The 12,906-nt window shown below is 41.4% G+C and overlaps 1 protein-coding gene across 1 annotated transcript in view; it reads right to left on the bottom strand.

Moving 5' to 3' along the window:
* The window catches only part of CACUL1 (CDK2-associated, cullin domain 1), a 109,836-nt gene extending 103,572 nt beyond the window's left edge, over window positions 1-6,264 (bottom strand). Inside the window, exon 1 of the mRNA XM_012642387.1 lies at window positions 5,629-6,264. Coding sequence (XP_012497841.1) covers window positions 5,629-5,995 — 367 coding nt within the window. The 5' untranslated portion in view covers window positions 5,996-6,264. The remainder of the gene's footprint in view (window positions 1-5,628) is intronic.
* Between the last annotated feature and the right edge of the window lie 6,642 nt (window positions 6,265-12,906).

Here is a 12,906-nt window from a genome sequence, read left to right as displayed (position 1 = left end):
AAGCATTTGAGATGAGGGCTACTCAACCTATAACAGTAATAGGCTAGCTTTTTGCTTACAAGTAGGATAAAATCAAATCCCAGATAAGACAGTTATATGGGTTAAAACTCTAACTACACACCTAAAATGGGTACACTTAATTGAATATAAATGGAGGCAGGAGAAAAGGTATAGAAGGAAGGAAATGAACAAGGAAGAAAAGGAGGAGGAAAGAGAGGAAAATGAAGAAAAGCTACAGGAGGAGAGAGGGAATAGGAGGGAAGGTCTAGGACAAGAGGAATTCCTTAGTATGTGGAGGAATGAATCTAGTGTAGAAGACAGAAATGTTAAGAGTGGATTTATCAATGAGGCACGGTGGTTCATGCCTGTAATCCTAACACTTCGGAAGGCTGTGGTGGGAGAATCACTTGAGGCCAGGAGTTCAAGACCGACCCGGGCTACGTAGCAAGGCCCTATGAAACTTAGAGAATTAGCCACGTGTGGTGATGCACACCTGTAGTCCCAGCTACTTGCAAGGCTGAGGCAGGAGGACCACTTGAGTTGGAAGTGATCCTAGGAATTGGAAGCTGCAGTGAATTGATCACACCACTGCACGTCAGCCTGGGTGACACAGCAAGACCCTGTCTCTTTAAAAAGTAAATTAAAAAAAAAAAAAAAAGAGGCCCGGCATGGCGGCTCCCGCCTGTAATCCTAGCTCTCTGGGAGGCCGAGGCGGGCGGATTGTTTGAGCTCAGGAGTTCGAAACCAGCCTGAGCAAGAGCGAGACCCCGTCTCTACTAAAAATAGAAAGAAATTAATTGAACAACTAAAAATATATACAAAAAATTAGCCGGGCATGGCGGCGCATGCCTGTAGTCCCAGCTACTCGGGAGGCTGAGGCAGGAGGATCGCTTGAGCCCAGGAGTTTGAGGTTGCTGTGAGCTAGGATGACGCCACGGCACTCTAGCCCAGGCAACAGAGTGAGACTCTGTCTCAAAAAAAAAAAAAAAAAGAGTGAATTTATCATATACTAACCCTCTCTCTCTCTCTCTCTCTCTCTCTCTCACTCTCTCTCACACACACAAACACACACACCCCCTAATTGTGCTCTGAGAAGGTCTCTCACCAAGTAATTGAGAAATACATTGGTGAGGGATACACTAATATCCTTAGAAAATGCTGTGGAGATTGTCCTTTGCAGTTCTGGGTTAAAGGACAATACTGCCATTAAAAGGGGCTCCCTGATTTCAATAGGATAGCTCAGTTTCCAAAGTGGCAAAGGGTAAGTAGAAACAACTCTCAGATATAAAGTGGAAATGATGATTATAATAGGCACTTCAGGGGTTTATGGACATCATGTGATAAACAGTGCTTTGGCCTCAATCCATCTCACAGTGGGGCAGTGGGGCCATGGTCACACCCTGATACTTCCCCAGTTCCTGAACAGAAGCTAATGGCTCCCTGACCTATGAAGTCAGGACTGTCAGTGAGGAAAGTGCCAAGTGGAATCCTTTAGGTGTGCCCCTTCCTACCAAAATCTAAACACAAAGCAAGAAACGTCACATCCTTGTAGGAACTACAGAAAACACTACCAACTTCAAAGACTTAAAAGATAGGAATGGTGACTGTTACGACATTTTGATTTCACTAGCCTATCTGGCCAGAGCAGACAAGATGGGTCCATTCTCCAAGGAGAACGACTGTGGATTACAGTAAATTATATCCAGTGATGACTCCAATCTTAGTTGCTGCTCCAGATATGGTCTCTTCACTGGGACAAATTAACACCAGCCCTCGCACTTAGTATGTATCAACCAAGCTAACAAATGCTTTTTTTCTCTATCCCAAAACAGAGACCACCAGAAGCTGTTTCCACCTTACAGTCCTGAGCATACCTTTGCTGTCATAGCTCAGGGCTATATCAACACTCCAGCTATCTTTCATTGTCTGGTCCACAGAGACTTTGAGCATCTCAATATCTCACAAGTCCACTCACTACACTGTTACTCTCACCAGCAAGTATGAGTTTTCCTATAGCTCCATATCCCTATACTTGGCACTATTATATCACAGCTTTCTAATTTTTGTCATCCTAATAGGTAAAAAAAGACACTCCACTGTTTTAATTTACATGTCTCTAATTATTAATAATTTCCTCTCTTCTTATTCTTGTCAGGATTTCCTATTCTGTAAACTACTTATGAATACCCTTTGTCTTTTTCTGCAGAGGTTGTTGCTCTTATTGTTGATTAATAATGTCTAATCAGATAATAATCCCTTGTCAATTTCAGGCATGGTAAATATCTTCCTCATTCTTTTATTTGTCCTTTGCTAAATAGAAATCCTTAATTTTTATATAATTAAAATCATTAATTTTTCACCTTTATAAGCTTTCAAGGTTTTAATAAGTCCTTCCTTGTCTCTAGGGAAAAAGGTTCTTTAACATTTTCTATTAACTTGATAGTTGTTCTTTACACATTTAGGTCTTAATTCATTCAGAGTCCAGCCTATATATGGTGTTAAATTTGTTTTTTCTCCATATAGTGAGCAGTCTCCCTAACAAGAAGACTTCTTTCTCCAGTGATTTATGATGACGCCTTTATCTTTCTTTTTATATAGAGATGGGGTCTTGCTATGTTGCCCAGGCTGGTCTTGAACTCCTGTGCTCAAGTGATCCTCCCTCCTCAGCCTCCCAAATAGCTGTAATTACAGCCACCCTGCCCAGTTCAACCGCCTTTATCTTAAGTTCCCAAATATACATATACAGGTAAGTCTCTGCCCTCTACTTTGTCTCTTAGTCTATTTTTCTGCTCTTGTACTCACACCAGTTTTTGTTACTACAGCCTTGAAATATTATCTTAACTTTTGATAAGGCAAGCCTCCCCCCACCAAAAAACAAATCTTTAAGATTGATTTAGTTATTCACAAACTTTATTCCACCCACCATATAAATTTTAGATATAGATTACTGAGTTTGGCAAGAAAACCAAATGTAATTTTCATGGCATTTAAATTTAATTTATGGATTAAAATAGAGAAAACTGACATTCTTATGATAATAAATAATTTAATCCAAGAGCATGGAAAATTGTATTTATTTAGATCATCTTCTAGTTTCTTTTTAAAGTTTTCTCCTTAAAGGCACTGTGTAATCTTGGGTTAATTTCTAGAGATTTTATAGTTTTGTTGCTATTATTGTATACATTTACTTGTGATTACCTTTACTAGTTGTTTATCACTAGTTTAGTAAATGCTATCAATTTTTGTAAGCTGATCTTAAATCCAGCAATCCTGTTAAACTCTTAATAGTTTTAACAATTTCTCTCTTGATTCTAATGTTTCATCTAGGTAGATGATCAAATTATCTGCAAATAATGAGTTTTATTGCTTCCTTTACAATCTTTATGCCTTATTGTTCCTCCCTTATAGTGGTAGCCAGGACCTTTCTTACCATATCAAACAGCAGTAGTGATGGGAGCAATCTTAAAGTGAATGTATCTAAAATTTCTTCACTAAGTATTATTATTTACTGTAAGGTTTTGGTGATGACCTTTATCTAGTTATCCTGTACTCCTAACCTTGCTAAGAGTTTTCATCATAAATAGGTACTGTATCTTATTGAATGATTTTATGGCACCAATTGAGATAATCACGATTTTTCTCCTTTAGTCTATTAATGAGATAAATTACATTAATAGATAAATAGATGTTGAACCATGCTTAAATTCCTAGGACTAACTATGCATCATGATTCTTTTAACACACTGTTGGATTTGATGAGCTAGTACTTTGCGTAGGATTTTCATTCCTATGCTAACAAATGAAACAGACCTGTAATTTTCTCTTTTTACATTGTCTTTATCTAGTTTTAGAATCATGATTTCACTAACCTTATAAAATGAGCCTAGTATCTCTCCCTTCCATTTTCCATAACTTGTAAAAAGGGATTAAGTGTTACAGTTTGATGGAAGTCACTTATAAGAGTATCTGGATCAAGAGTTTTTAAAAGGAGAAGTCTTTACTACTTCAATTTATTAGTCAATTCAAGCTATCTATTTCTTATGATACCAATTTTCACAGTTAATAGTTTTCTAAGAATTATACATTTCATCTAGGCTTTCAAATGTATTAACCTATAGTTTTTCATAATATTCTTTTTTAATCTATAGTTATTTTCCATTTTTCATTTATTTGCATCTTTTTGATCATTCTTATCAGAGGTCTGTCTAGCTTATTAACCTTTTCAAAGAACAATCTTTTGGTTTGGCAAATTGTTCTTTTGTTCTCAATTTCACTGATTCCTGCTCTTAACTTTAGTCTGTTTTTTGAACTCTTCAAATGAACTTTGTCTAGGCACTAAAGCAAGCTTCCTTCAGCATTAAGTAAGTCACCCAGCCACTCTGTACAACATCTGGTTTCACGGCACAGTATTCAACACACAAACAATATAAACGTTATTCCCATGTTTGCATAATAGGAGAAAAAAATCATATACAAATCTTACCAATCATACCTACATATCAGTGTCTTTGACTAAAGTAGTATCTTGAAGGCAAATAAGATCAAGTGCTATTCCCACACACACGAAAAAAAAAATTTGTGTAAATTGTGACTTTATATCTTTAGCAAGGCAAATATTTTCTCTGCACAGCTAACTGGAAACTTACTGGTACAGCTTGATAAAATTAGTAACTAGAAATGAAATCTCCAGTTGCTTTACCAGATGCCATTCAAAACTTGCAGTTAATAATAGGAGAGAAAAACCTGGCTGTGACGGTCACATTCATTCTCACCACCCCACTAGCAAAAAAAAAAAAAAAAAAAAAAAAAAAACCCACTCAAAGCAAAAGCACATTCTTTTCCTAGCTATGGAAGCACAGATTGTGGTTGGAGGGAATTTCAGATTACAAACAGATTTTGGTCTTAAATCTTTCCACCTGCAACTGAGCGTTAACACAGGTCACTAACATAACAAAGTTCAGCGTGCACCAGAAGCTTCGGTTTGGACACGTGTTAAATGGCTTATTCTTATGAGTGTATGCTCCGAAAAGTGATTTTATGCATTAGCTTCAAAACGTCGCAGCTGCCACTGCACTGGGAAGCAACTAGCACGTTTCCCTAGCAGGATGCAAAGGCGTACATAGAAGAGAAAGAACAAGGTGTAAATATGGGTCAACTTTCAAATTCCTGACTTATTTAACACAGACCGGCTAAAAGCACAAGAACACAAGTTGCCAGATTTCTTTTCTCTCTGGCTGCAAAAAAAGACTGAAGGCCATTTCCTAACGAAACTCAGGCAGCCTTATTTTTCCCCTCAGCTTTAAGGGTGAAACTTTAAGGGAAGATAGATGAGAAAAGAGCTCTCCAATGTTGAGAGATAGCCAGTTGTGATAAGGATCGAGTTTGTAGGAGAACTTGGGACTGCGTGTGTACCAGGCTTCCTCTCTAGGCCAGGTAATACAAGAAGCCAGGGCCGCTTAGGCGCTGGCCGCAGACACCAAACAAGGGGGGAGGTGGGGCGGGAAGAGAAGAGGAGAAGAGAGACCCAACCCTGAAACAAAGGAAGCCAGGCTGCTCCAACAGGGGGTGGATTCGGCGTCCGAGTGGGGAGGAGAAAAGCCAAGGCTGCTGGGGAAAGGCTGGACTCACAGAACTTGGAGGTGGAGGTGTTGATGTTGATGGTGGAGCTGGCGGTGGGGGCGGGGGCCGCTTTGGCCACAGCTGCGGCCGCGTCGCAGCTCTTCAACATCATGATCACCCCATTGGCCTCCGGCGGTGGCGGCGGCCCCATCGGGAACCCTTCCTTGGGGCCCTTCTTGTCCACGGAGACCGCGGGCACCGCCAGCAGCTGCCCCCCCGGAGGCTCTCGGGCAGTGGCTGCGATCGACGAGGGGGGCGGCGGAGGTGGTGGGGGCTGCCGGAAGCCGTCCACGGTGGCCTCCCAGTTGTTGTGGTTCTGGTCGTCCATCATCGCCTCGTAGCTGCCCCCCTCCTCTTCTTCCATGCTTTCCTCCATCCTGCTGGCCCCCGGCACCCGCCCGCTTCACAGGCACCTGCCGCCCGTCTCAACCCCGGGCCAGGGGGCACCGCTGCCTCCACGAGCTCACATCGCCAGGGACCGGAACAGGCGCAGCGGAGACTACAGCGGCGCGCCGGATCCCTTGATCTCGGCAGAGCCGACTCGCTTAGAGACACGGCTGACGGCGGTGGGCGCTCCGGGGCTCGCGTCTGGGAGAGGCAGCCGTAAAGCAGCGGCGTCCCTCACGACATTTTACAGCGGCTTCCAACAGGGACTTGGAAAGGGCTGCTGGGGGAGTGGCCAGGAGGACACGTGGTGCCAGAGACTAGCCGCGAGAAAGCAGATCGAAAAGGGGCGGGAGCTGCGAGTCAGCCCCACGCAATAGGGCACAGGTTCGTCCCGCCTCGGCCCGGCGTTGAGAGGTGTGGCGCGACGGGTCCGGACTGGCATTCTTCGACCCCGCCCCCTGCCTGGCCTCACGTGATAAAGGAGTTTGGTTTGCGCACGCGCATTCGCATTCGCAGCCTGGTTACCAAGACGACGAGGAGCCGGCCAGCACTTGAACATGCGCGCAAAGCCGGGCTTGACGGTCGCTGTGGCACTGGCCAGTCTTTGGGATGTGTTTTTTCGCGCTCCCCTCGCCTATCGGGCCTTCTCGCCTCTGAGTGCCTCGCAGGCCTGGCCTTTGCTTGGGACAGATATAGGACCCAGGGTCGCAGATGTGAACGGGTCGGGCCGCCTTGAGCAGCCTTTGGTCGGAGTGCTGCTGGGCCCGGTCCTCTGCGCGGTGACCCAAACCCTCTGAGAATAAAAACTGAATCACACATAGCAGGGTGGCGGAGAAAATAAATGCGTTGAGATATTCGTGGGTGTTTTTAAAGTTCCATGACCCCTCCACACACTGAGGCCAGAAATGCAGCTTTTAAAAAAATGCCAAGCTTCCTGCACTGTTTCACAAATCTGACTACAAATTGGAGGTTGCGTGTGAAGGCCAAAGAAGAAAATTGTGCATTCTATTATAATTTCCTTCATTCTTCAGAGTTAATCTGCATGCTCAAATTATAGCAATACTAGTAGTATATCATATGAGAATATGATTGTTTATTGTGAAGCTTTTTCTAGCTACTGGTGATAAGTTGTCTAGAAAAACCCTCTGTTACACTTAAGTCAGCAGATAGTGAATTTTTATTTCCACAAAGTATGTAATTAGTGTGAAGTGAAGAATCACTTCAGCCACTTGAGAAATTGTTACCTCCCATGTACTTCAGTATCCACATTCGTTTCGGCTTCTCTACATATACTTTCCCAATATATTCTGCACTGTATTTGATGGAACGTTTTCACCAATCACTTGCAATGATTCGGTTTTAGACAATGCTGCCTCATTTTAATCAATAGCATACATTTTTTGAATCAACACGTTTTTAATTCTCTGGCCCTTCGATGTTTGGGGATGTGAAAATGATTTTTTTTTTAAGTAAAATAGAATTAAGTGATAATGGTAAGGGGTAAAACATAAAGCCTTAGCATTCCACACGCAGCAAAAGAAAAATAGAAGAAGGAAGAAGAATTATGTCTTTTTCAGACAAACAACTGATATTTTGTCACCAACAGACTTTCTAAGTAGATGGGTGGGTGGGTGTAACTGGAGATAAAGAAGGATCTCTACACAATAAAAGATCCAATACACAGGGAAGATAGGGGACTCATAAATGTGTCTCTAATGACATGGCTACAAAATGTATGAAGCAGAAATTGACAGAAGAACAAGAAGGAGAAATCCACCATCAGAATAGGTGATTTTTCACATATCTCTCTAATTGCAATGAGTTGCATGAGGCCCCCCACAAGACATGTCCACGTCCTGATCACTGGAACTTGTGAATGTGCCCTTATTTGGAAAAAAAGATGTTTGCAGATGTAATTAAAGATACTGAAATGAGGAGATCATCCTGGATTATGGGATGGGCCATAAATCCAATGACAAGTATCCTTAGAAAGGCAAAGGAGATTTGGGACAAGCAGAAGACACAGAGGAGGAGGTGATACGACCACAAAAGCAGAGATTGAAGTGATGCAGCCATAGGCAAGGAATGCTGACAGCCACTCAAAGCTGGAAGAGGCAAAGAATGAAGTCTCTTGAGCTTCCAGAGGGAGTGTGACCCTGCGGACACACTGATTTCAGACTTCTAGCTCCCAGAATTGTGAGAGAATACACATCTGTTGTTTTAAGCCACCCATTTGTGATAATTTGTTACAGCAGCTAGTTATAGGAAACCAATGTATAAATCAAGGGGACCAAAAAATCTTTTAAGGGACTAGAAGAGTTGAATAACACAATGACCAAGCTTAATCTAATAGATGTGTATAAAACAGTGTCTCAGCAGCTGCAAAATACACGTTCCTTTCAAGAAACATTTACAAAAATTGAACATACTGGGCAAACCATTAAGGCAAAATCTAATGAGGGTTGGGCCAGAGTGGTCACTGACAGGGTACAACTTGCCATAAGTAAGAAGCACCACCTGCTGAAGAGAACCAAATGAACATATTGATAACTGGTTGATTGTGTGGGCATTATGAGGCATTGTTATATTATACTCTAAGTATATTTTATTTTAATAGTTTTAACTTAAAATCTTTGATGATTTGTTCTGAGATACAGAGATGGGATATAACATTATTAAAAAAACTGACCCCAAAATGGACATAGGTTAATAATTATTACAACCTTCCTTAGTCACATATATTTATCCTGTAAACTAAAATAAAACCCTAAGTCTCCCGCCCCCACTGACTAAACGCTAAACAGACCCCCTCTTGGCCATGGTGACTCCAGAAAAGCCTTAAAACTGAGTTCCTGGACATGAAGGGAAGGGGTGTCAGACACGTCTTGTTAGACCTCCTTCCTTTTGGAGTTTAGATACAAAAATTAACCAGTGTTAATGTTAGAACAGAGATCATAAGACTGACAAAACAAACTCTTTGTGACAATAAGATACTAAATTATTAACAGGACCTAAGACCATGCAGGGCAGAGGTTAAATCACCCACAGACCATCAATTTGCTTAACAGGTCACTTGCGTATGTTGAGTATATTGTAGCTTGTCTCTGATTAAGATTCCCTTATCTTAAAACATTCCAAGCCTTTAGACAAAGCTTTATTTATTTAACCAATTACAAGTCAAAGAATCTTTGAACCTATCTATAACCTGTAAGGCCCTGCAACCCCCACCTCCTCATCTCCCCACCCTTACTCCTGGCTTCAAGGTGTCCCACCTTTTCAGGCCAAACCAGTGTACACCTTTCACGTATTGATTTATGGTTTTACCTTCAATTCTTGTCTCCCTAAAAATGTATAAAACCAAACCATCGTAACCCGACCACCTCAGGCCCACTTGCTCAAGATTTCTTGGATGTGGCTCTGTGGGCCATAGTCACACATATTTGGCTCAAAATAAACCTCTTTAAATTATTTTATAGAGTTTGGATGTTTTTTTTCCATTAACAATCCATTTGTTTGGTTTTCTGTTTGTTTGTTTCTATTGCCCACTATAGTATGAGTCTCATTAAAGCAGAATAAACATATGTAAAATATCTATGTAAGTTTGTATGCATAAAGAAAAGACTAGGGAACACACCTTTGTTTTACCTGAGTCTTCCTGGGGGAAAAAAATTAACAAAAAAGACTAACTCAAAATATTAATAGAAGTTATGTAAGGATAATGGGATTATGGATGGTTTTAATCTTCTTCTTTGTATCTTTCAATGTGTTCTTTAAAAAATAAAAAAACAACATTAAGGAACTATAAATTGGGATTCCATAGGTTAAAATGTTTTTCTTGGCTTCCAGAAACAAATCTTAAGTAAAAATTGCTTAAAATCAAGGCTGTTCACTAGGCTGACAGACTGAGAAGGTTTAGGAAGGGTGGAGGTGAGGCAGGGCTCAGCCCTGCTTCTCTGCAGTTGTTCTCTGTCTTGCTCTCCTCTTGTCTCGTCTCGTGTAGGCTTCACCCTCGGGCTGCCAGCAAAATGACAGCCACAGCCCCAGCCCTCACATATATGGACAAGAATGTCAAGATGAAGAGGGCCTATGAGTTCTGGTAGCTCATTGTTATGAGCAAACTCTTCCCAGAAGCCCTCAGCAAACTTCCTGTCAATATCTCACTGGCCCATTCCTGAACTAGCCCCATGGCACTTGGACCTGGATTCCAGAGCCCTTTGCAGGAAAGGGTATGGATTTATTCCTGGAAAATAAGACCCATCCATGGAACTCAGAGTGGGATCAGTTTCTCCTTAAGTACATTGTCTAAGAACAAATATTGAGGTCAATTTGGGAGGTTTCAATGAGTGCTGGTAGGCAACAATGTCCATTATAGGCCAAAGTACCTAATCCCCTGGTACCCATCCATTACCTAACCTCATCTCAACCTCTCCACTACCTGCCCTTCATAAATACCTCCCTACTCAATATATCTTTCCAAACTTGTGTATGTACTGGTTAGAATCAAGAAAGGCATAACTCATGTTTATTTAATTCCAAAATGCATAATTGTCTAAAATATTTAAACACGAGAGGCTGCGGAGACTTTTTCACTAAGAATTAGTCTTTTTATGGCTTTAAATACCTTAATGTCACCTTTTGCACGGAATATTTATCTATAATTGTTCAGTATTTGTTAATGAATAAATGCATGACTAGCTTAAATCTAATTGAAATCGTATTTCACATCAACAGTCTTTCTTTCTTTAGTCAAATCTTACAACATAGGCTGTACTATGAGATACATTTTTCCCTAAGAGAAAGCAAAGTTTATTATTGCTATTTTTACATCTTTTCATCTATCTTACCCATCTAATTATGGCATTATTAGTAAAGGATGAAATTGCTCAGAAGTGAAGAATAAGAGGAGAAAAAATATGAAAAAATCCACAAAGTGTACATGCCTCTTCTAAATAGTCAAGTAGGAACTAATTGAGTCTCAGAAGACTGTAGAAGACAACATACAGACATATAGATGATTTCTTTTCATTGTTATTCATTTTAAATTTATTATTACTTATGTGAAAGAATCAGCATGGAAAACTTACAAATGCATCTTTGATGGAGATAAACTATATCAGGATAAAGAATAATGAATACTTTTTTAATCCCTGGGAGATTATAATTGTACCAACGCAGTGTTGACAAAGAAATGGTTTGTGAATGTATAATGCAGTTGGAAGTCTAAATGCAAAGCTATTGGAATGATCTTGATTAAAAGGTAAGAGGATTAGAGATGTGTAAATAACTCAGGCACACTGAGATGACTGCTTACAGTGGAAACGTGTAGCCACTCGGGGGAGTATTCTCTATTCGGTATTTCTTTCCATGTTCGATTTTATTCCTTCCTTTTATGTCTTAGCATCTGAATCCTAAATTCCATCCTAGCAGGGGAACAGAGATAACGATGCACATTCTCTCTTAAACCAGATGAATTTAGGAGCTGAAGAAAATGACTTTAGGCTGAAAGAGGCTGTAGAAAAAAAAAAAAAAAGGTGTTTCCACCAGCACCCTGTTGCAGGGCTATCCTCTTCATTCAGTCATTCACACATATTTCTGTGTTCAGGTACTGCTCTGGGGCTACAAGAGTAAACAAGCCAAAAAAACTCTTCTGCCCCTCATGGAGTTTTCATTCCATTTAAGTGTCAAGCATTAAACAATTAACCACACAAGCCAAAGCATGGCCAGCACTATGAAGGAAAATACTAGGTGCCACGAGAGGGCATTAGAGAGAAAATTGTTTGACTTTGGGGGATCATAGAAAACCTCCCTGAATAAGAATATTTCTGCTGAGATGAAAGGATGGGTAGACGCACGCCAGATAACATGCCAGACAACAAGTGAGGGAGAGAACATTCCAGGCAGAAGAAACAACGGGATGATGGTGTTTGACAGTATCTATGAACTGAAAGAAAGACAATGAGACCCAGTGGAGTGAAGAGGAGGGGGACATGACCTATGGCAGAAAGACAGGCCACAGCTGGATTATGCACGTCCTTGTGAGTCTCTCTGAGGATGCTGTGTTTCTGTTTGAATAGAAAAGAGGCAGAGAAGTGGCACATCCTGTGAGCTGCACTTTACACGGGCATCTGAGCACCCCGAGGGGAGTGTCCTGTAAGAAAGGAAAGAGTGAGAACAGAGACCAATTAGGGAGTTGCAGCAATACTTCAGGGGAAAGATCGCAGTGGCTTGGGCTACAGGAATGGCAGTAGACAGAAAGAACTGGAAGGCTGCAGATTTTGGCATTAGAATGGACAGTACTTGATGGTGTGTTAGACATTGAGGGTGAGAGAAAGAAAGCTTTCAAGGATAACTCACTCTGGTATAGACCTGGATAGATGATCACATTCTCTCCAAAGGCGGGATTTATCAGATGCATGCAATGGAAGGAAAGATTGGTGAGCGGTGGAAATGGTGAATCAGCTATGGACTCCAACTGGATGAGGAAGTAAAGACAGATGGAGCAGATGGCTAGAGAGAAGCGGCGTTGTTCATGGATGAGAGCTGAAGAGCTATTGCAAGGATGTCTGTCCTTAAGCAAGAAACTAGCAGGATAGGTTGTAACCCAAAGGTAGACTGTCTGAACTAATGATTTCAAAGGTGTTGCAGTTGCTGCTGGTGACAAGACCTACACAGGGACTAGAGGACATTTTCTTTTTGTTTGGCTACTGTGCACCTGACTGCCTTCTCATTTGGATTTATTCACATTTTGTGTGCTTTGGTGAGAGACAAGCCCCTATCTACTGCTGTGCAGGAAGCCAAAGGGTGCCAGACATTCCCTCTCCCTGTACGCCATCCCCGAGAGCAAGGGCACACAACCTACGCTCAGCCAACCAGGCCCTTCTGCCAAGGTACTCCAGTCTG

Source organism: Propithecus coquereli, unplaced genomic scaffold, assembly GCF_000956105.1.
Source record: "Propithecus coquereli isolate 6110/MARCELLA unplaced genomic scaffold, Pcoq_1.0 Scaffold179, whole genome shotgun sequence".
Lineage (NCBI taxonomy): Eukaryota > Metazoa > Chordata > Mammalia > Primates > Indriidae > Propithecus > Propithecus coquereli.
Note: the sequence above shows the minus strand (reverse complement) of the source record. Positions and strands in the feature narration are given on the sequence as shown.